This window comes from Parambassis ranga, chromosome 9 (genome assembly GCF_900634625.1).
Source record: "Parambassis ranga chromosome 9, fParRan2.1, whole genome shotgun sequence".
NCBI lineage: Eukaryota > Metazoa > Chordata > Actinopteri > Ambassidae > Parambassis > Parambassis ranga.
The window spans coordinates 2,187,950-2,212,165 of NC_041030.1; the positions used below are offsets into that span (position 1 = coordinate 2,187,950).

General features: G+C 42.5%; 2 protein-coding genes across 5 annotated transcripts; one reads left to right on the top strand and one right to left on the bottom strand.

Annotated features, from left to right (window-relative positions):
- Positions 1 to 178: 178 nt before the first annotated feature.
- On the bottom strand, positions 179 to 16,030 carry msi1b (musashi RNA binding protein 1b). Of its 4 annotated transcripts, none has more exons than XM_028415057.1 (15): positions 15,764 to 16,030; positions 15,354 to 15,394; positions 14,901 to 14,982; positions 14,640 to 14,724; positions 10,142 to 10,183; positions 9,079 to 9,171; positions 6,265 to 6,313; positions 5,697 to 5,779; positions 5,498 to 5,615; positions 4,560 to 4,640; positions 3,764 to 3,820; positions 3,359 to 3,421; positions 2,636 to 2,790; positions 2,033 to 2,078; positions 179 to 1,897 (listed from the first exon to the last, which is right to left on the bottom strand). In XM_028415057.1, exons 1-14 carry the CDS (start codon positions 15,820 to 15,822, stop codon positions 2,037 to 2,039), a joined length of 1,050 nt encoding a protein of 349 aa, XP_028270858.1. In that variant the 5' UTR covers positions 15,823 to 16,030; the 3' UTR covers positions 179 to 1,897; positions 2,033 to 2,036. The 4 variants fall into 4 exon arrangements, with proteins under 4 accessions (XP_028270858.1, XP_028270857.1, XP_028270859.1 ...); XM_028415056.1 differs by having other exon boundaries at positions 179 to 1,902; positions 15,764 to 16,029; XM_028415058.1 differs by lacking the exon at positions 2,033 to 2,078 and having other exon boundaries at positions 15,764 to 16,029.
- A 3,510-nt stretch (positions 16,031 to 19,540) lies between these two features.
- hnf1a (HNF1 homeobox a) lies at positions 19,541 to 24,210 on the top strand. Its single transcript, XM_028415128.1, has 10 exons — positions 19,541 to 20,114; positions 20,998 to 21,197; positions 21,365 to 21,545; positions 22,004 to 22,203; positions 22,392 to 22,534; positions 22,611 to 22,752; positions 22,825 to 23,013; positions 23,092 to 23,207; positions 23,281 to 23,365; positions 23,854 to 24,210. The coding sequence occupies exons 1-10, from the start codon at positions 19,816 to 19,818 to the stop codon at positions 23,982 to 23,984; spliced, it is 1,686 nt and encodes a 561-aa protein (XP_028270929.1). The 5' UTR covers positions 19,541 to 19,815; the 3' UTR covers positions 23,985 to 24,210.
- Positions 24,211 to 24,216: the final 6 nt, after the last annotated feature.

Consider the following 24,216-nt stretch of genomic DNA (forward strand, 5'->3'; position numbering starts at 1 on the left):
CACCTTAATACCAACAATAAAAAGTCCCAAAAACCTCTGAAACCTTTATCACTAAAGCTAAAAATGAGCTTTTTCAGTGTGTTAGTTGTTTTTGTCTTTTAGCAAAATATGCATTTTTATCATTATTTTTATTTGTATTCTAATTTTAAAACATAAAGAAGTCAACAGGACACAAAAGTGGAATGTTTTAAAATAATTTATTAGGAATTTTAAAAAGTTTTTTTTTCTCCAAAGGAATAAACATGACAGGAAAAAGAAAATCAGAAAAATGTTACAGTGTTGACAAGATTGTTATTTTTCAGTGAAATCAGCATCAAAGTATGACATACCATCTGAGCTCAGAGCAGTGTGTGTGTATCAAAATGTAAAACCTGGTACTTTGTGGTTTGAGAGTGCTTTGTTCTTGAGCTAACATTCGAAAAGAAAAAGACATTTATCGTGATCGACCAGTGCAACATCCTAGAAGCTCTGAGAAGAATTGTTTTGGTCTAAAAATAGCTGTCACATTGCTACAGTCTGTGACCTCCAGTGGATATGCAGTGATGGATGGAGGGGGTAAGACAGGTAAACAAGAGTTAATAAGACCCCCTACCTTTCCTGTTGGAAAACCACATTTCTCAAAGGTCCAACCATCCACACTTTGACATGTATGTTAATGTAATAATAATAAAAAAAAAACAGTCAGATTAAAACTTCACATTTGCAACTGAGGTACCATCCCTGCCCCCCCCCCCCAAAAAAAAACAGCAATACACCAATGTGTATAAAACCATATGACAGGCTCACACAAACATCAACACGACCTGCAGAGGAAACCAGTCATAGACATGCTCCTCAACACTAGTCCTTCATTTTCCTTCACAATCATGACATATTGAAAAATCACAGTTAAAACAACAATATGATAAAGTAAGAAAAACAGCATGTTTTTTCCCCCCCTCTCCTGACAGAGGAGTGTCTTCACACCCTCGTCTTCCAAAAAAGTAGTAAGTGTTGTTCCAGATTCAGCCTCTCGCACTCAGAGTGTTTCATCTCTGAGGCAGACCAGCTTGACACTTCCGTCATAAAACGCCTGCAGAGAAGTATGGTATATGGCTGGTCTAACATAGACAGAAATGTTCTTGACCTCCATGTGAAATTATCATACGTAACACTCAAGCTCTCCAACACATGAGGATTAATGAAAGAAGCAAACGTACCAATTCTCCAAAACCTCCCAGACACAAAAAGGAGTCGAACCCTCCCACCCAGAAACCAGTCATATTTACAGTATTTTACATCATTTGTACACCTCATGAAGATCTATTCTGTAACTGTGACTAATGACTTTATCGTCTTACCAATATTAGTGTTAAAGACCTACCGAGATATACACTTCGTGACACATTTTCAAGAAATAGTATTAATCCCGAATGTTAAAATTCAGTATGAACTAGTGACAAATATACAGTTTTCCAGTACATATACAACTCCTGACCTTCAAGCAGGCGTCACATGGAGACTGAACTCCACTCATCTCAGAGAGATCTGGTTAAAGAGGTCAAACAACCCAATAAAACACAGCCAAAACAGATTCAATAACGCAGCCATCGCAAAAACAGCAAGGTGAAACAGAACATAAAAACACAAGGAAATACAGCATCTGAAAGTGTTGCTAGTACATGTATGTATGTATGTATGTATGTAAAGGAGCAGGTTTCACTGCTCTCGTGAAGTTATTTTTTCCAATAAGCTGTCAGTAGGCCTCGACAGGATGTGGCTGACACCAGTGTGTGTGTGTGTGTGTGTGTGTGTGTGTGTGGGGGGTCAAGGTTCAGCCGGAGATGTGGACTGGACAGAGACAGGCCAGATCAGCTCCAAAGCAGCTTCAACTCCTTCCAGCTCTCAGTCTACAGGTCTGCACTGACACACAGGAAGCAGCTGGATTACTCACATGTTAGGTAACACCAAAACAGTCTCATATATATATATATATATATATATATATATGTGTTATACATAAAGGTGACAGCTAGCGCCAGGACTGACTCACACTCTCAGTGATAGCCGTTAGTGAAGGCCGTGGCAATCAAAGGGCCCTGTGGGAGCAAGCATGCAAAGGTTGTTAGACAAAATGCAGAGCTAGATTTCATCTATTGTAACATTACTGATTGTATTCATTCTTTTGCCCTGAAGGTGATAATCAGTGAAAACACCGGCTGCAGTGTTCATTGGAATAAAAAAACATCCCGAAATTCAAATAAGAAGGCAAAAATCAGAATCAGACACACACATTATGGCCGCTTACTTCCACTTCTTGTGTTATTTTACAGAACAGAAAAAGCAATAATCAATATCAGTGGCAGGAACTTTTAAAACAGCAGTTTAAGCAGCACACCTTTTTTTTCTTTTATGTCAGTCTGAAGCAAAAATCAGCAAAGCTTAGGTCAAACTTGGACGTGCCAGTTTGAGCACATTTGATCAAAAAGTGATGGTAGCAACCATCTCGACTTATTCATCATGCAATATTGTACCAGAGTTAAATAAGCAGTGCAGATAAATATAACATTTAAAAGTAACAGCCACGCAGCTTTAGTTATGCGGACAAGATGTATAAACAAACCTGCACACATAATCAGCAGCAACAATAACTCACCCCCAAACTATGGCTGAACCCAGTGCTCGGGGCGGGGCTAGCAGCGCTGAGGTAACTGCTGACAGCTGACTCCTGACTAGCTGTTCCGTAAAGGTCTGCCATCGGACCCGGGCTGCTTGTACCTAAAAATCCAGCAGAGCGAGACGGAGTGGAGCCTGAAAGAAAAAACATTTTTATTATTATTATTGTATTGTCCACATCTGTTAATAGGATTAAATGACTGTTTTTTAGGTAGGGACAGACACATTATCTTCTACATTAAAGCCTACAGTAACAGCCACAGTTAAGAGGACGCTGACTAGATTAATAAAGAGGGCTTACCACATTAAAATGGAAATTTTTCTAACCTATAAGGATTTCAAGTAATTTCTATCATCTTCTGTCTCATCGTAGCCACGCTAGCAGCATGGTTACTGGGGTGGCAACGACAATCAGAGCAATCAGCAGCCCTGAATCTAATTTGCAGTTTTTATTAAAATGTCTTGACTTTTGCACTGACTCTAAACAATATGAGGATGTGAACATTGTTGAGGACAACAAACCAAAATTAGCCAAGGAATCAAGACAATAAGGGGACCAGGGTACTCTGCACATATACATGATGGACATCTTTAGGCACTGTGAGACTGGACTGGACATAAGGGTGGGTGTTGGTCTTTGGAGTGGAATTAGAGACTGGGTTGAATTTGTGTAAGTCTTGTACTTAAATTAAGATGTTTATACCTCTGACTACTGCTGCAGCTGCTGCTGCTGCCGCCATTGGTCCGTATGCTGTCAGAGGAATGGCTAAAGAAGCAGAGAAGAGAAGATCCTGGTTACACATCTCACACATGACACAATCATAACACAACTTAAGGCCTCACTCCAATGGCCGCACAAACTTTAGGAACATTTTACAAAGTAAAACTGATGTACATACAAACACACATTATAGATGATAGCAGAGGATCACACGACAATTACAACATTCCCTGTTACTGTCAGCAATCCTGCCTTCAGACAGAAAACCGAGGAGGACCGACAAACACAAACATGCAAACCACAGAGTGATCAGGTGTTGATGCTAACGTGGCATGTAGCAGACTGACAACATGCTGCTTGTAAAGTCCAGAGGAGGGACTGACTGACCTGTGAGCTCAGGGGGGTGGGGTGAAGTCAGAAGGGGAGTCCTCTCTAAGTGGAACTCTAAAACAGAAACATCAGAGTGCTGTGAGACACACACCACCACCGCCAGGACAACACACACACACATTAAAGCGGGTGAGGAAGTACACACACACACACACACACACACACACACACACACACACACAAGACTGGAGGAATGTAAACAGGAGTTAAAGGATGGAGAGATGATTCCAACATGATATACAATTCTGGAATAGCAAAAAAAATATTACACACGATAAATTCAATTCAAACAATTTCATTATTCAAAAAGAAACTTTCCTTCAGTGAAGATCTCATATTGCAATTATATCACACACTCCGCTATTATCCACCACCATGCTAGCAAGCACACACACACAAGCTAAGCAGATGCAATTCCACTCCCTGATATTTACAAGCAGCCATTAACTCTCTGTATTATGCTTCTATGGAAACATGTTTGTATTTGAGCACAGTGTGTCTGTCTGAGAACACATTTATAGATATACACAGCGCTACACACAACATGTAGAAGGTGCCATTTTTAACATATTATGTGGCATGTTTAAAGTGTCCTGCAAAAACTGGTGGTGCATAAATACTTTTGTCATGTTTGCTAAAGTTCATTCATGTCCACTGTCACTGCTTTCACTGCATTGCAAATAACCACTGACACAAACTCTAAAAAAAAGGCACCATTCATTGTCAATATGGCTGTGTGTGCATTTCTCAATGAATGTGACAGAGAGTGGTGCAGTAAGCTTGTTGTGATTACCAGGGAACTGGTAGGTGTATCCAGGAGTGATGCCGGCGTAGCTGCGACTGGTGTAGGTGGCAGTCTGGAAGCCTGGATAACCTGTAGGGAAACATTTGCTGTTAATATCTGGATGTAAGGAATGATTAAAGATAATTACACACATACATGTGTGTTGCCACATAACAGCCTTGTAAAATCTGTGACATGCAGGTGGAAGACATTCTACACCAGTGGTCTGGATTTCCTCACGAGGACAGGACTGAGCAGCTTACTGTCATTGTCTTCAGTTTCACTCTCAGCAGTGCACGTTACACTGAGATTTTCTTTGTATGCAACTTGACACCTGGAGAACTGACCTCAGGATAATAACAATAATCTTATCTAAGAGCACCTAAAGATAATAAAGCAATGTATTATTATTTTTTATGTTACTCCACAGTGTGGTGGCATACCCTTCACCTGCATGGGATAACTTAAAGAGGTGAGGGGCTGCTGGGTAATTCTCAGACTGAACAGTAGGTGGTAGCATTGACACAGAAAGATAAGATGAACAAACAGGTGCAAGTGAGTTGAGTGTTGTTTAGAGTGCAATAAAAACATATGTGAAAACAAATGTTAAAGGGTTATTCCACCAAATTTACACACGCTGATTACATATTTAGAGTCAGGATATTTTTCCCTAATGGTTCTATTTTGCTTATGTTTTCAACTTAAACTGCCTTCATATGTGAAGAGCCTTATCCTGTTTATTGGTTCAGTCCCATCATGTTGTAGATAATCACAGCTTCCTGGTGGAGTATTACAAGCTGAATCGAGCAGCCTACTTGAGTGGTCAGTTTTCTCCCCATGAGGCACCATGTGACCTTTAAGGCCGTGTGGCCTTTAAAGCCTGAGTAGTTATTGTGAGGTTGAGGTGTGCAGCCGTATCCTTCCTGTCCTGATCAATACTAACTTACCCAGCATACCAATGCCCAGCATGAAGGCGTCCATCCCATAGGGCATGACCCGAGAACGCCCCCTGGCCGAGCCAGTGGGGGACATCACCTCCTTGGGCTGAGCTTTCTTACACTCCACCTGTTTCCAGAGGAGAGAAGAATCAGTGCCCCTGGCCTCTTTCTTTGTGGCACAGTGCTGTTTAAGAGTCGGCCTGCTCACCATTTTGTTGTTGATCTCGTGGAAGTGGATCTCGCAAACTTTCTCCACCACATCCTCGTTCTCAAACGTTACAAAGCCAAACCCTGAGGGGAACAAGGCAGGTTCATGTGATAGAAGTTTACACAGCATGGTGGAACTAGACAGTAGGCCTTTCTGTACAGTAGTGCAGCCTGTGGTCTGCAGTAATTAGAGCTGTAATAGCCGCTTAACAAATTCGCTCCCCCTCTTCCAATGCTGCTATTCTGCACTCATCCTTTCTTCCCTCCCTCCTGGCCAGAAGGCCAGGGTAAAGCTGGTAGGCTGTCATAATCGATCAATCCCAGGGTGGGGAGGAGGTGCTTAAGGAGGCTTTATCCTGATCCCGATTAACGGACTGGCTAATTAGACTAGCCCCGTTCGTCTCCTCTAGCTCAGCCCACAGGAAGCAGGCCCGTGGTGGGGGGAGCGGAGGGGGATCAATAGACACCCAGGAAGGTAGGAAGAGTAGCAAATCGAGGAAGAGGAGGATAGGAGGAAAGGCAGGGACCTGTGAAATGAATGGACAGGGAGAAGGGTCAGGCAGCCTCACCTCTGTGTCTGTTGGTGGTCTTGTCGAACATGAGCATGGCATCGTCAACCTAAGAGGAGACAAACAGCACAGTTTTTTTACGCAGAGCTCACTCTCTTGCCACGCGGCATATTGCCTGACCTCAGCCCTTCTCAAGTTCTGCAGGGAGGCTCAGCAACAGATGGACAGAAAGGAGGAGGGAGAGGGAGGGGGTGGGGGACTGGAGACGAGCGACAGGTTACAAAGAGGAGGCCGAAGGAGCCAAGACGGGAAAATATGTTGAAATACAGTTCAACAATCCACGGCGTTACAATATAGACGGCTGACAGACATAATGGATGGCATTAAAAGTCTGCTTAAGTGTTCCGTCCACAATCCTTCTCACAGAGAGCCCCTTTCTCTCCTCTAAAGTTTGACATTCCCGTGGCAACTCTACAAAAAGTCCTTATAAAAAAAAAGAAGCTCTGGCCAACATCAAATATGCTTTATGAATGGTGGGAGAGTGCCAGTGAGACAAAGAGGGCCGCGAAGAGAGGAACACTGACACACAAAAAAGTAGCCAGTCACAAGCGAGAAAGGTGAATACTGTGGGCAGGTGGAGACGCGATGAGAGGGGAGAGCTGATAGTGAGAGGAATAGCGACAGGTGGAGCTACAGTGAAAGAGAGCACAGAGAGTCCTGTAAGAGAGAGAACGGTAAGAAAAAAGATTGGGTCAAAGTGGAAAGGGAGGAAAAAGAAGAGACAAAGGGAGAGCGAGAACAAAGAGGCCTGGAGGCTTTGTTTGTTGGCACAGTCAGCCATAATTCCTCCTCCTCTTCTCCCTTTGACCTCTCCCTTCGGCCCGGCCTCCCTTTATAGAGCAAAGACACAGGTGTCTATGCTACACACACACAGCTTCTTATGTCAAAGTTGAACTACTCTTTCTCTGTGCTTTTTCTCCTCTTGTCACAAGCTGACATGTGTATACTCCAGCCTGCACTCAGACACACATAAACATTTGGTAAATTAATCTGTGCTCTTGGTCTATAATAAGTTTACTGGATATGGTCCATGGAATAATCTTCCAAAGTCACATAGGGCTGTCAGTGCCCGCACAGTGTGTATGTGTGTTAAACCCTAAGGGCAGTTTGCCTAAAGAAAGGTCAAAGGTGGGTGAGGAGTGTCAGTATGAAAGGAGACCTGTTAGTCTGACTCCCAAGTCAGTGCTTACTTCTAGCCTGACATTTGCTCAGTACCCGCAACTACCTGATCATGTTTTTGATCTTACACACTTTAGTCCAACAGAAGACAAATTCAACAAGTCAACAGTCTAGTGAGAGTAATCACACTCTGGTTTAAAACACAATCCTGACAAACCATGATGCCTGCTAGAGAATCAAAACATAACAAGCATGTGACGAGGAGTTAAACGTACATCACTGGTCAATATTTCAAACACTGGGCATTTTAATGGTGTACCAGCCAAACAATATTCCCTCTCATCCTCTGATTTTTTTTCCCCACCTCTCATCTTCCCTGTTATCCTCTGCCCATCCCTCTCCGCGCTCCTTTGTCCTCACCAGGACGGGACACAAAAGGTCCAGTGAGGCAGTCTAATCAGGAACTTCCATGGATGGCTGGAGCCTACATTTCACCGTCCATCCCTCGATATCTCTCTCGGCAAAAATTCATCTAGACGTTATGATTGAGGTGGGAGCAGAAGGAAACTTGAGGCCAAACCTTTTGGCACGGAAAATAAAGTGCCACACGGCCGGAAACGTGGTGGCTCAACCGAGAGTCTTAGCATCTTCGACTTTGAAAAGTTTGATGGGCTTAAGGTGAAGATTGACCATCAGTGTCTGAATTCGTGTGGCTGATTTTTTGTTGTTGTCTTTTGTTTTTTTGTTTCGCTCAACCATAATAGACAGGAAACCTACTGTAATTCACACATTTTATTTTACATTAAACGATGTGTGTAGAATTTATACATGTCCAGTATGCAGATAACTTCAGGACAAACTAACAAAATATTTGTCTAACTTTGTATAGGGCCCCCAATAACCACCACCCCTAGCACACACACACACACACACACACACACACACCATCTTTGCCCCAGTTCCCTCTCTTATGCCTCCACAGACCTCTCCCAGTAAGGCCCTCCCTCTCTTGTCAATGCCTTTGTCAGCCCATCATCTATTCTTTGCCTTCCAGAATTGTATAAACTATAAAAACTAAACTTGTGAAAAGTTTAAGAGAAATATTTCTAGTAAACACAGCCACACATATGAAATTAAAGAAAATATCATTTAAGGGTTTGAGGAATGAAGCGACTTGCGTCTATAGTTACTAAACTCTTGAGTTGACCCCCACTCAACACACTCACGCTAACACCCCCGAACACCACCTCATCCCTCCTCCTTCAGAACAAAACCCCTTACCCACAGAATTACTTGGGGACAATAGGCAAGCCAGGTCACCACGGTAACGGGCCAGGAGGGGGTTGTGGGTAGGAGCAGCTGTTACATCAGATTAATTCAGATTCTGATAATCTCCTCCTTCTTCACCATCACCACACACTCACTACAAAACTTTTCTCCCCCCACAACACCACCACCTCCCTCTCTCTCTCCCTCTTCCAGTCCCCCCCTAACTTCGCCTGCTGCTCCCGGAGCCTCTCAGCTTCATTATTTTTCCCCTTCCTACTCTTCTCAAGCCCTTTTTCTCTCCCTCCTTTCATGCTCTCCTCGCAGTAACTCCTTCACTTCCAGCCTTGACTCACAGCGAATTTGTGAATTTGTGTGTCAACTGTCCCACACGACAGAAACTTTAACACTCCGTTAAACACCACTCACCTTCCCAAACTGGTCAAAGTACTGCTTGACGTCCTCGATGGTTGTGTTCACTGACAGGCCGCCTACAAAGATCTTCTTGGTTCTAGTCACCAGCTAGAAGGAGACAAACAACACAGATGAACTCTTCTACTTTATAAGCAACAAATGCTGTAACTGGACATATGGAGCACAGTAACACATCTGACAACAACTTCCAATATCAAAATATGTTACTTATATTAGCACTGATCCTCAACATACTCTAACATTAAAGTACAGTAATCCACAGTTGTCCACATATTAAACACTAATGGAGCTGGAAAATGGCAGGAAAGATGAACCCATCGGGTCAACAGGTGCTTCCTCCAGTATATTAAAGAGTAACATTTAAGCAAACCAAAAACAGATCCAAAAGCTGCCATACATAACTGTTAGTGTGTGTCTGTGTGTTCTCAGAACAAGCCACATATGAAGAGAAGAACTTTTTCCAGATAATGATACACAAGCATTATTTCCTGCATCAAACACCAAGCCAATCTAGTGTGCGGTGCATATTTTCCACCTGTAATTATTATTATTATCATTTTTTATCACTGTCACTTCCTTTAATCACATATTACACATGATTTACACCACAAGCTGTTATAGTCCAAAGTGAAAAAAATCAGCATTTTAAAGGCAATATTACAAAATACATGATAAATACAATCATGGATTGATTTTGTGTCATTCACCTAAATTAAATCATTAAGTCACAGTGTGGCTATGGAATGTTACAGTGAATAGCAAATTTGTGCTAAAATGTGTTGTGTACACAAGGCCCAGAACCTTCTTATTACAAAACATTAAAAAGGATTAATTCCAGAGCATAACCACAAATAGTGTGTAGAGGTCATGATCAATACCTGCTTTCAGGTACCAAAGGTTTTTCTTCAATATGCTCACATAACAGCTCAGTGATGTCAGTCGTACTCTTGTTTATCAGATTATGAGGCATTAGCCCAGATCACAGACACACAGAAACACACACACGGTGTAAACCTGCTGCAAACGATGCCCGACATGAGGACAGGGTTCAACTCACCTTGGGCTGAGCTCTGCGGGGGAACGCCACCTTCGGATCAATCTAAAAGAGAGGATACAGAGAAAGAGAGGACCGGTCAGTGGTGTGCTGCCACACAGAGTGACCAGCAACCTGTCGCCTTCCCTTGGTGCTCTCTTATATCAGGCCCTCAGCTTTCATTCTTTAACAACTCAGCACTTGTTCCTATTTTTGCAGAACACAACCGTTTATAAAGGTGCAGGAAATGTAAATCCATCCATTGAGACTGAGTACTGTAGTGTGAGTTTTATAGTGCTGTCAGTGTGATAGCTGGTTATTCAGCTGGTCTTAATATTATGTCTAGAAAAAATACTTTATATATCTTACAATTTTTTTTTTAATTTACTGAAAAATCAGTTTTGGAAAATTAACTTTACCAGCAGCCACATTTATTAACAAATCATTTTTTTCTGTTTGCAACATACTGTATATTAAGTGATTTTTTTTTCTGTGCTTATTTGTTTGTTTATTTTATTCCTATTCTAACACAGAGATCATAAAAATAGTTATTTGCTACAAAATTTAAGTTTGTTTTAAAATATATTTATTTATTTGATAAGTGCCGATGGAAAGTTCTAAAGTTGAGATGGCTTAAATTATTGATCCCCTATCCAAACAGCTGTCAGTTTATTTTCTATGAGCTGACGAATCAATTCAGTAATAATATAGAAACAACAGCTGTGGTCTGAAAAAAAAGGTGTTAGTATGAGTGTAAGCAACTATATGTTCCAGAGTCACGCATTTCTGCCAACTTGTGTTTGACCGTTCTTTTATTCCACTGGTCCCTGTACACATAGGCACCCATGACATATTTGTATGTGCACATTGTGTGTGCGTATGTGCATGCAGCTGTGTTCAGGTGAAATGCCTGGGAATGTCCAGTGAACCTCAGCCTCTCTCGTCACCACTGTGTGACATGTGATCTCCTGGAATCTCACACAGGCACCACAATCACAAACACGCCTCACCTCAGCGAGGAGAGCTGCGGATGGAGGACAAGCGTGTCAGAAAGAGAGTGAGAGAAACGAGGAGGGAGAAGAAGACCGGGCTGTCAATCACAGCTCATGCTGACAGCAGATCCACCCCATATTTTTGTTTGTTTGTTTGTTTGTTTGTGTTTGCTTGTTTGTTTTTCCTCCTTTTTTTAGGGAAGTGATGACAACAACAGGCACCATTCATCATCCTGTACTCAGGTCATCTGGATCTTCCTCTGCCCTGCAGGTCTTTATATTAACTCCAAGGAGACAGGACAAGATAGATTTTTTTCAGTAGTTTTGATATAAATCAACAAACAATGAAAACAGATACATAATATAGATGAGCCCAATGAATATAACTAAGGTTAAGATTGGAGAGAGAACCACACCATGCCATGAGGATGCAATCAGGCTGCAGAATTGGAATTTGAGACCTCTATATTAGTCTATGTATCTGGTCTAACAGAGCTAGAGAACAACTAGACTACACCACACTGTACTGCTGCTGTTACACTAACAGATGGTGAGACAGTACAGCGCTAAGATTAGTCCGTAACCATGAGAGGGTAGAGTTGAACTACAATAGAGAGCTAGAGCCTCTATGGTAAACCACATGCGTTTACCAGAGTTAAGGGTAACAGTGTTGTTTCTAACAAGAGTTTACATCACCGTGAATCTTTGCTTTTCTTTTTTGGTTTGTTTTGGTTTTCTGTTCTAGAGAGCAGAGTGAGAAGACTATAGGCCAAGACTGGAGGATCAGATGCAGATTCTACTGTTTAGTTTCTATATGGTGGCTAGACTACTCTGATAGTCACCTCCGGTCACCAACCCTCCTGATGTCCAACACTCCTGTGCACATTCAAAAACAGACACACACACACACACAAACAAACAAAATCAAACACATGGCAGCACACAGCACATCCGTGGGGAGGAAATAGTGGACGTTAAACAGATAAAGTGGCCGTGTTTGTTTCATGAGAAACAATTGTGTTGCCTTCAGCTGTTTCACCTGCTTTCACATTTGTACTTACCCACAATCTCAATTTACATACATAAGAAAGACCATCACAACTGGTCTGGCAGCCAGAGCTGGACAAAGATATTTTCATATTGACTTACGTGAAAGAATAGAGTGATTTTACATGTCATGAACTCTATCTAAAGTGGAGTGAAGTTGCTTTGTGGCCTCAGAGGTCGAACCTTTCTGCACTCACAGCAAGGTAACAGGGAAGAAGCTAATTCCAAGAGAGGTTTATGAAATCAGGGCAATCCCCTTTGACCAACTACATCCCAGCTATGCAACAGTTGGCTGAGTGTACTGCCTGTCACAGTCTGAGCTGGGAACACATTCAGTGCAACATACTGATTGGGCAGTGCTCAACATCTCTGAGGAACAACTCGAGCTTGTTGACTCCAATCCTATTAGTTAGGAGAGCCATAGTAATCACAGATGGGGTTATCCTGCCCCCACCCCCTCCTGCAGTTCTTTCTTTCCACTCAGGACAGTATGGAAATGGTTAAGGGGGTAACATGCCTGATGCTACTCTGTGTGACTTTGCTGTAAATCTCTCCACTGTGCACCTTAGAGCAGTGGTTGAATGGAAACTTTGTCCCACAAGGGTGCAGTTTGCATCGGCCGTCACCAACTTTACAGATAGGAAGCTGGAGGGGCAACTTAGCACAGCAGCACTTACATAAATCACAGTAAACCCTGCCTTGCTATACTGGTCAAAACCGGACCGCATCTGTCCTTCAACACAATAAGTACCAATAAATTCCTCTGCAGCACTGTATTTGCTCTTTAGCCTCACGGCTGTGCAAAGCTCTGTTAATTCCAGAGCCGGAGCGGTTCAGTCGGTCACAGCATGGCACATTCTTTCTGTTGCCACTGGAGAACTTTTCTCTCCCCTCTCTAACAGGATAACCTGTCTGCATTGGAGAGAGAGAGAGGGAGAGAGAGGCAGAGAGGGGGCAGGGTGAGCGGTCTAAAAAGGTCTACTCTACTCACCATCCAACCCCTGTGGCTGATCACTGAGCCCTCTCCACGCCAAACACACACACACACTCGCTACACCACCGACACACCCATGCGCCAGCCACAAGGGCCCCTGCCACGGCCCATGAGGCTGTGCGAAGATAACGTATGCGCTCACACTGTGAGAGGAAAAGTCAAATTTAAAAAAAGGAATCGTTGCCTATGAAGTTTGCAATGAATAAACTTAATAAGTTGCTCATCCACAGAGGATAAACCACCAGTGTCATGACTTCAGGTCCCCACGGCTGTTCATGCAGTCTTGATTTCTGGTATCCAAGAAAGAATTGTAAATAATGTGCATTGTTATCTTTTTGCTTTTTGTGACAGAGCCATTCTTCAACTGTGGAAAGGAGGAGGGGGGGTAACTATGGAAACAAACCCCATGGCGAGTTGGTGGCGTCCAACCATGATGGCGCTACTTGTCATAGCTGTCGTGCCTGCAAGTGACACTAAAGCAGCAGGGCACTTGGGAAACCAAAAAAAAAGAGAAACATTCTGTTTGATTTCTCTATCAAACAACTTCTACTCCTGCTAATTTCTGGGTTCATAATAATACCAGAAATTTCTCATTTCCTGGTAAACCTTCAACATAAAAACAACCAATTTTTTTCTTCCTCCTCCATTTCCTTCTTTAACACCTCCACTTATGTAAGACTCGCGAAGGTGCATCATTTCGGAGCACAAAAGAAGAAATAGCCTCCCCTCATTTCAATACAGTCACTAACCCGCTTCCATCACCACTCCCACTGAGGAGAGAGGCGGGGGCAGTGGTCCCTATGGCGACCAACGGGCCACATTGTTCCCAGACAGGCCCACATTCATTACTGACAAAAAGACACACACACACACACACTACAACACAGGCGATTAATACATTTTAAGTTACGATTTACACAGGTGAAAAGCCCCTGAATGCTTATCATGGCTAACACTCACAGTCCCATCAGCAGGTAGCTTACAGGAGTGTGATTGTTGCTGCTTTCACACCTTGATGGTTTCAGGTTGCATTAGCTGCTTCCATTGAGAAACTTTTTTTTTTGGTTCAATTCAAACCCTTAGGGACAAGGGGGGTGAGGTAAAAAAAAAAAGCAAAAAGAAAGTCTTAGTTCACTCTTCTTCCTCCAGGCCAAATCAAAGATTGGCAGTAAATGCACCCCCGTCCAGTTCCCCTTGTTTCTATGGAAATTGACACTGGGTAACAACTAGCCTGTTTGGCTAAAGTGAGGAGAGAGAGAGAGAGAGAGAGAGAGAGCACTTTCTCCCATGTGTCCTCACTGTCGACTTTATCATGTAACATGCTCACATCTGAGGTGTGGCAGTGGACGCGGACGTCGGTTGAAGCACAGTGGAAACACACCGAAATGTAGCAATGTTACACTTCTCTAGCGGATTATTGGAAAATCCACTAATCAAACACTGAGCAATGGGATTAGCCGGTGGTGGGAAGTAAATACAGAGAACTCACTGTTTTTGAGTCCAACTCGTGCCTGGTTTGAGCCAAAACTTTATCCACGCCGGCCTGATCAACAAAGGTGACGAATCCGAACCCTCTGCAGACATGAAGGGGAGGGGAGGAGGAGGAGGAGGAGGAGAGCAGGTATTACTGACACAGGAACTGATGTTGACATGTAATGATATGTTATGAGCAGTGAGGAATCATGGAGGTCAGATAAACTTTCAGTTCCAACAAGTAAAAGCCAAGCTAACACACACACGGCTCCCTTACCTCGAGCGCTTAGTAACCGGATCTCGCATCACCATACACTCCTTCACCTCGCCATACTTGCAGAAGTACTCCTTTAGACCCTCTGGGTACACCAAAGAGGAAGAAGAGGTGAGGAAGCAACTTTTTAATAACAAGTTACAAAAAGTTTGACCACACACTCACGATGCTGAGATTTATGTCACTAGATAAATTAAACTAGCTGTGATAAAGACTCAAAATCGTGAAATTTCAAATCATTCCAGCAGCCTGAATGTTTTAATGAGCTTTGAAGAATCTGAAGTCTGAATTGGGTTATTTATTCTGGGCCAGGTTTAAAATTCTAAAAAAGTGAGAAAACAAATTTGAATATGTAGACAGGGCTGTTTAGAAATACACTTTCTATTTGTTCCCTCTAATCCATGCCAGGGTTTTAAAGCCATGCTTTAGGAGAGCCACTGGTGGAAAAAGATTTACCTTGTGTCGTTTGCCAGCTGAGTCCACCGATGAACATTTTGCTGTGGAAAAAAGAGAAAACACTGATATTTACTCAGTCCCATAGCGGATTCAGTCAGGTTAATGTATGCAGCGACCCAGTAATGACAGAGTAGTTTTTGAGGTTCTAAAAGAGTCATCCTGAAGCTACAGAGAGTCATCTCTGATTTTACATGAAGGCTCTCAGTGTGGAGGTGTGGGAGCCTGGCTGCAGACCAGGCTCCCCTCGGAGAATACCAGGTTTGTTTCTGAGGTGTGAGTAAGTGTGTGTGAGTGTGTGTGTGTGTGTGTGTGTGTGTGTGTGTGAGAGAGAGAAGAGGGAGAGTGTGTGTGTGTGTGTGTGTGTGTAGAGGTACCAAAGAAAGTTTAAAAAACAAAGTTTTTTCCATTACCAGGGGTCGTGAGGGGAGTCCGCGGTGGACAGGCTGCTCTGGCTCCCTTCCGTCTCCATTCCGTGTCCTCGCGCTGTGTGTGACTGAGTGCTGTGTGTGTCCGGGCCGAGCCGTGCAGGGAAACAAGCGGAGAGTGAGTGAGAGAAGCTGGGCGGGTTTGGCCCGGGGTGACAGAGAGGGGAGCGGGCCAGATGCAGGCTGGGACAGACTCCTCCTCCTCCTCCAGTCAGTCCCCCGCTGCCGTCGCACTCTCGTCCCACCACCGGGGCACGCGGCTCTGGAGTCAAATTTGTCGTCAGCAACCTGACTGCTTCCGGTACAGCCTTTCGAAGTAAAAGCATGATGGTATCAGCCTACATAAGAACAGAGCCTCTGGACCTTTGTAATGGACTGGTAAAGAGTAAAAGTAACAAAAGTGTTACTGATCAATGTGAGGTAAACTTTCAAACATTATCCAATGCATAATCATTTAAAGTTGGTTAAATAAAGACCAATTAAAAGGCGAATGTAAATAAATAGGCTGGTTATTTATGTAGGCTACTCTAACATGCTTGTTGATATTTTCTGGGATCTATGGGCAGTAGTAGTATCTCCAGTGATGGACTCTGATGAAAAATAAAAATGTTAATACACATATTTTACATAAAAGTTGAAGATATGACTACATCAGGCAACTGAAGCGCAATGTATTGGAAATAACACATTAAAATCATCATCATTTTATCAAATAACTTAACATTTACGCAAGTTCTCTTAGGCCAACAGTTACCGTATATATTCAATGTGGGGAAAAAAAGTTTCAACTTATATTAGACAGTTATCCTGTTACACGCGTTTATTATGAAACCTGAATGTCCTCACTTCCGGTCTAATTGTGCTTTATGTTGATTAGCTTCACTTAATTTCCAAATGACAAAAAAAGAGTCATCAGAAACAATCTATTTTCACAGATAACTTATCAATAATGATCTTCTAGCAGGTTTGGAGTTTTTAAAACAAACATCACAAATGACAAAAGGATTGCATTGACAGACAAATAATCTGTGACACTACATCCCAGGACATGTAAGTGCACATTGTATTTTTTTGGTCAGAAAATTAACATCATGTGTCATTAATTTGCTCTGGTAAAAATACAGACATCAGTCATGTTGTGGTCCAGGCCTTGCAGTTTCAATTCTATTGTTAAGAAATGAAATATTATTTCCACTTCTTGCATATGATTTAAAGAGGTCATATAAAGGCGGTGCTAAGTCATGCGAGACCTTTAACACATCCACAGGCTCCAACAGGTGCCTGAATGACATCCACCATCATCTAATAACTTGCCATAAGTTGGTCTCATTCTGCACTTGCCATATTCCCTGTAGCTACTATCTTGATACACCATACATATACCAGCATATGCACTGTAGTATAACAGGAGGCCTGTGTGCTGTGTGCTCATTCATTGCTGGGGTTTAAGTATTTAATTAGTACCAAAGCCAGCTCTGGCTAATCTTCTCAACACTGACTCAACATGTGACCTGGTAAACTAATGTTAAGGCCAATCAATAGGCTGAGCAACTCAAACAGAGACCATGTTTACAGCTTAGACTGGAAAAATAAAATATCGGAGCAAAGTTTGTACTTTGTTTATTTTTTGTTTGTTTTTGTTTCTGTTTTTTTTTTATCAATCCATACATGGATGTTAAAATGCATTAGAACAACCAAAAGCCAGTGTTCATATAATCCTGAAACACCCCATGCTTGGACTGTCCGGCCTGCTCACAGACCTGTCTCTATCCTTTGCAGATGAACAGATGAAGCTCTGGAAGTGGGACAGGGGCTATTTGGACAGGAATTAAGGGGTGTGTTAAATTTCTGCATGCATGATCAATGGGGTTGAATGGTGGTGTTGGGGAAGGGGGTGGAGGCGAGAGAGAGAGGGTGGGGTGGTGGGTGGAGTGGGGAGGGGGGGTATCCACACTAGTCTGAGGCAAAGACAGAGAGCTAGCGGCGAGAACACAGACAAGAGGCAGCAAGCAATGGTTCACTAATGAGAGATGGACAGCGTGGATTGTATCTCATTACCAATCAACATAGCTTTGAGTTTTCTGGAGAGGGGAAAAGCAAGCTCTAATGTGTGCTGCATGTGTTCCTTTTTGATAAACCCAGCTTGTGTGGTGGAGCATTAGTCACAGCGGTATCTGAGCTGCTGGAAATCCACACACACTGCCCTCTGTCCGTTTTGGTGAAGAGTTTCCTCTGAATAGTACAATGGGACTTAATTACAGGTCAGTGGCATGTCTCAGGGAGATAGAGGGAGCTCTGTTACCCTTCCAAATACAGTATAATGCCATCTTCCCAAGGGTGGGGTGGGGTAACAAGAGCTCGACACAAAAAGGTGCTGATAGGCTGAACCTGAGAATGGTATAAGGTGATCCTGTAGAGAAAGTGAGCATTTTACACTGAAAAGAGGGAGAGGAAAGATAAAAGACTACATTAACTCTCAAAGGTTTTCTCCCATTCACTTTGCCCTATTTCTTTTCCACTTTGCTTCCAACTTATCATTCCTGCCAACTTTCTTTGACAAAAACAAGAGAGAGGATTTAAAGACAAAGTAATGGATTAAAAAAAAATCTGTGGAAACAGTTCCAGTTCAGCAACGGCAGACATGATCATACTTGCTTTAAACTATGAAAACTGTTTTGTGACATTAACAAATGTTTCCCTAAGAGATTATGGAAGTCTTTTTATGGATCTGAATGATTAAGTGTGACAGCTGAGTTAGGATGTAAACAGGTAAGAGCATGGTGGTCCTTGTAGGTGGCAGACGTACAGCAGCAGGCTACTTAAAGCCTAAAATCTTGTGCTGTTTATCATGCTACATGTAACAGATTATGCATATTAAAAACCACACCAGGCATTTTAATTTATTAAACAGGTGAAGCAGCTTTTACTTTAGGTTCACATTTTAAATGATATCTCAGACACTATATATCGTGTGACCATTAAAGGAACCTGCAAAAGCCTTTGGTAGTTTTACCCCAGAAAGGGGCAGGAATAATAATCAAATAATAATCAAAATAAACAAGGTAATCATAGAGCGCACTTATACTTTAACTGTTGATATGTTAATATTATTTATTTATTAGTCTAACTCAGAACGTTTACTTTGTAACAAAATGTAGTTTTCATGACCACATATAAATTATATTTTAACATCTACACAAATAGCAACATTTGATTAAATCTGTTTTCAAGTACATTTATATTAGAAATAAATAAATACATAAATATGAGAGAAAACACTGCATATTCATTATATGTGTCTACAGAATGGGATAAATTTCAAAGCTCTCATGCATAGGTAACACAATAGCGCTCTCTACTGGCAGAAAGCACACACAGCATGTATCTGTTCCATGGCTCGCCTGTGTGCATATCTGTAACCGACCATTCACATTTGAAACATGTGCTTTAAGATAACATTATGGAATAGGTATAATTTAAAAAAAGAGTCAAAAGAGCGTCCCAAGGAGCTGTGTTTCACAACAAAAAATGTCAAATTATTAATAAAATCTGAAACACCTTAACATACTGTATGATCCATAATTTACCCCTCCACAGTTATGCTTTCTTTCCTTGCAGTCTGAGCATTGAGGAAGCAGCTGTGGCCTCTGAACATGCAACATCCTTCTCTTTATTTATTTATATTTATTTATGTGCTTTTAGACTGCACTTTGGTCACTGTTGAGGACTGAGGGAGAGGGGACAAAGTTCACAGGGCGCATGTAAGGAGGAGGGGGTGAAGAGCAGGAAGGTTAAAAAAAAAGAAAATTGACCTTTGAAAGCAAAACAGCAGGCAGAGAGCTAAACCCAGGCAGCTCGGGACACATCGGGAGGAAATCCAGAAGAGGAAAATGAAAGTATTCATTCTCTTAAACTAAAGAAGGACTGCAGACACAATAATGAGGCTTACTGCCTGCTGTGTGACTGTCATTTAGGTGTGCTAGTGCACATGAGCACTGTTTGCTTGCTAGGCAGTGGTGAGGTAAGGCATAAGACTAATGGAGGGAGAAGAGAGGACCGGGGCAGCCAAAGCCAGGCCGAGCCGACTGACTGCACTTCAGGAGCAGCTGATCTGGGCCCTGCTGGAATCTGGACTGTCCCGGGGTGTCCTGGTCCAGGCCATGGGGGAACTGGAGCGAAACAGAGCAGGTGTTGGTGTGGAGAAGGGAGAGAGGGGGGATGGAGAAAGCTCCGAGGAGGGAGAAATGGATTTCTCGCCACCTATATTCCGAGAGGTGGAGAAGCTTCCTCCAGAGGAGGCGTCCAAACTGAGGAATGAAGTTGAACGGTTACTGCAGTAAGTAGATCCCAGCCTTTCTCCATGGCAACTGTGAAAAACAGCCAAACTATTCTCACACAATTTGTTTGTCTGATCATCACAAAATCTTACAACATCAACACTTTTTGATCTTTTGCCTCTTTTACCTTGAAACACAAGCCTTCCTTGCTGACACTTTTTTTTTAAATTCTAAATCTTGCTCCCCCTCTTTACCAAATCTTCCCTCCTTCTCATGCTTCTCTGTCCCTGTCGCTCTGCAGTCTGGCTTCTGAGGCGAATTTAAAGAGGCTTCCTCCTTTGCTAGTTACTAATTACCCACCCCCATCATTATTCCCTGACCATTTCTTAATAAATCAGCTACATGCACTGGTAAAGATTAATGGAGTTGAAGGCGTCATGTGAGCGATATGTTTGCTCAGTGCAGAGGTGATAGTTTGAAGACCTGACTGAGAGTTTTTGAAACAGATTAATTGATGTGTTTTAATGTAAAGATTGTTTTAACAAAACAAAATGTTCAAAAATATTTTATCCACCTTATGTAATATAATGAGTAATAAGTAATTTGTAGGGTACATTTGATTATTAAGACAGATTTAAAAAAAAGATTCTGTGTATTTTTACTGGCTCTGTTAGAAAAGTGTTAAATTAGGCTTCATAGAGCTTTCACACATTTTTCCCCTCCAGTGATCTGAAAGCGCTGGACTTTGCCCCTGTGTGCTTTCTCTTATCTCTCTCTGTCAATAAGCCTCTGTCTACTTCCCTGTGAGTGGCCATACTTTAATGTTGTGACATAAAACTGCCCCTGTTTCCATAGAAACTGTTAGAAAAGTCCAGAGGACGCTATATTCCAAAGAAAAAATATGATATTATATTGTGAGCTTATGCATCTGTGTGTTAACAGGGAAGACTCCTGGCATGTTGCCAAAATAGTGAAAAGCTACATGCAGCAGCATAACCTCCCTCAGAGAGAGGTGGTGGAGTCCACGGGACTCAACCAGTCCCACCTCTCCCAGCACCTCAACAAAGGAACGCCCATGAAGAACCAAAAGAGAGCAGCTCTGTACACCTGGTACGTCAAGAAGCAGTGCGAGATCAGCCAACGTGAGTACACAAGCAGCCACTTTCTGCTTTCAAACACTCATCAGATATATATATATATATATATATATATATATATATATATATATATATATATATATATATATATATATATATATATATATATATTTTTTTAAAGGAGACTCACACACATTTGTATTTTCTTACAGAATTCACCAATGCCAAACACGGCCTTGCATCAGTAGAGGAGCAAGGAGAGGAAACTAAGAAAGGACGAAGGAACAGGTTCAAGTGGGGTCCAGCATCCCTGAGGATCCTCTTCCATGCCTACGAACGTCAGAAGAACCCCAGCAAGGAGGAAAGAGAGGGGTTAGTGGAGGAGTGTAACAGGTGAGAAATAACAACAGCATCTGTACAACACTCAGGCTTAATAAGACAATACTTGGTACACAGTGCTGCTTAAAAGTGGATATTATTTATATTTATATTTAATATTTCACTTTGTCATCGATTTATTCAGGAAAATGTTCAAATACTACATATATATATAAGTGTAGCTAATATAAACAGCTGTCGCTGCTCACCAAATGTGTACAAATGGAGGAACTTCAAGTCTGTCACCCTCCACAGCAGTGGTCTATCAAAAAAGATCAGTCATTAAGAAGCCTTTATTAGTTCCACAATGGGGAAATTGCATTGTCATGTAACAGTCTGTAAGGTTACAAAGGATCCCATGGGTGACCGGTTTGAAAAAGCACATCAAGTATTTGGGTCAAATTTATGCAGAAGTATTGAAAGAAAACCTTTTGAGCAGCACTGTATATGTCTCTGTGTTTTTCTTTTTCCAGGGCAGAGTGCCTACAGAGGGGCGTGTCTCCCTCCCAGCTCGCTGGCCTGGGTTCCAACTTGGTGACTGAGGTCCGAGTATACAACTGGTTTGCTAACCGCCGCAAAGAGGAGGCCTTCCGTCACAAGCTGGCCCTCGACACACCGTTCAACCAATCTACATCTTCCTCTAATCCCACCCTTCCACCCAGCCCTGAGCAAGGTAACTCCCTAACATTTAGATTTAACAACAGTGAGCAGGTCAGTGCTCTGCTGGATCTTGCCTATCTTCAGACTTTGAGACTTTTTTGTTTTTCTGACAATTCAGTGTAAGATAATAGCACAGTGTATGGAGGCGTCAACCAAAGGTATCTGGTGTGTGTATAACCTACTTATCATTGTGTTTCCCAGATGTGAAATACAGCCAGCAAATGTCATGTGACACTGTGGGCTCAGGCCGAGGCAGCGCAGGGGAGCGAGTGGGACATCTCGTGGTCAGTCCTGTTCAACTGGAGCCCAGCCACACACTCCTTGAGACCCATAACCCCAAACTGGTGAGTGTGCATGTCCCTCATTATTGTCTACCGCACAAGCATGCACTGCGATCATGACCGTGCATTCTGCTCTCAGGTGTCCAGCGGTGGCCCACTACCTCCAGTAAGCACTCTGACCTCGCTGCACAGTCTGTCAGCGTCCCCTGCATCCTCGCAGAGCCTCATCATGGCTTCAGTGCCCAGCGTCATGAGTCTGGGGGAGTCCTCTCTTCTCATTGGTAACTCAGAGTTTCTTATGTTTTCTTTGTAAGAGAAAAGAAATCTGAGAAAAATCTTCTGTCCTTTCACAGGTTTAGCCTCCACACAGCCTCAGGCTGTGCCAGTCATCAACAACATGGGAGGCGGTTTCACAACTCTCCAGCCTATCTCATTCCAGCAGCAGCTTCACAGCGCTCCCCAGCAGCCAATATCACAGCAGCTTCAGAGCCACATGGCTGCCGGTCCGTTCATGGCAACCATGGCACAGCTGCCCTGTCACAGTAAGGCTTACAGCAACACGATGGCAGCATGACTTTAACATGCTATGGGATAAATCACTCACCCGCTCCTCATTACAGTGTACAGCAAGTCTGATTCGCCCCAGTATCACTCATCCAGTTTGCTGTCTCAAGCCATGGTCATCACTGACAGCAGCAGCCTGGGGACCCTGACCAGCCTCGCTGCCGTCAGACAGGTACTGACTCTTCATGGAGTTATTTTTGGCCTGTTTCAATTGTTGTTGAACGTATCCTTCATTCTTTGAATAGATTCTGACTGCAGATGCTGAGGAACAGACAGACCCACCTCTACAGGAGGATTCACTGCACCTGCAGCCACACACACCTGGGCCAGGTATAGTCCAACATAAGGACTACCTATAACCAATTTCACACCAAACATGACAGCATAACATTGAATTTTTGCCAATATCCAATATACACACAATATCAAGCCATACATGCAGTGAAATTGACTTAAGTTAGGTAACTTGTGGTGAAGGAAAGCCAATGCTGAGCAATTTATTATTTATAATATGATTTATTATGGTTTTATACAAAAATAGAGTCAGAGGGGTATTGGCATTAGATGGCCCTTAGCTTATGTTTTCAAAGTGCCAACAATACATTTTAAAAACTCATTAGCACATTTCCCATCATGAGGAAATTGGTATTAATTTTCCTGTTTTACTGTCAGCACCTGATTCTGCATTCACTGGAAACAAACAGTCAAACTCCTATTATCTATCTTCATATACAAACAACTTTTTGGAGATAAACCAAACTAATTTTGGCCAACACAGAAAAGTCAAACCCACTGAATTCTTCTCTTTTTGCCTACAGCCTCTTCTGAGAGCTTAGAACTGTATCCTGCCTCTCAGACCACAGAAAGTCATCAGTCTCACCTCCTCTCGCCTTCACCAGCGGACATCAGCTCCTACATGCCCACACAGATGGTCTCTCCAGCACAGTGAAACTACTGTGGACAATCTAGAATCTCCTGCCTGTCAGCTGGGGTGGACAGTAATCCCTGCAATACATGTCCAGACAAAGATTCAGGAGCACCAAAGACTGAGACATAAACTCCACTATAATCAGAACGAGGACATTAAAGAAGATTCACTCTTATTGCAGCAGAGAATCAACAAAAAAAATCAAAACCAATATGTATTTTATTAAAATAATGTTTTGTAATATTCAGAAATT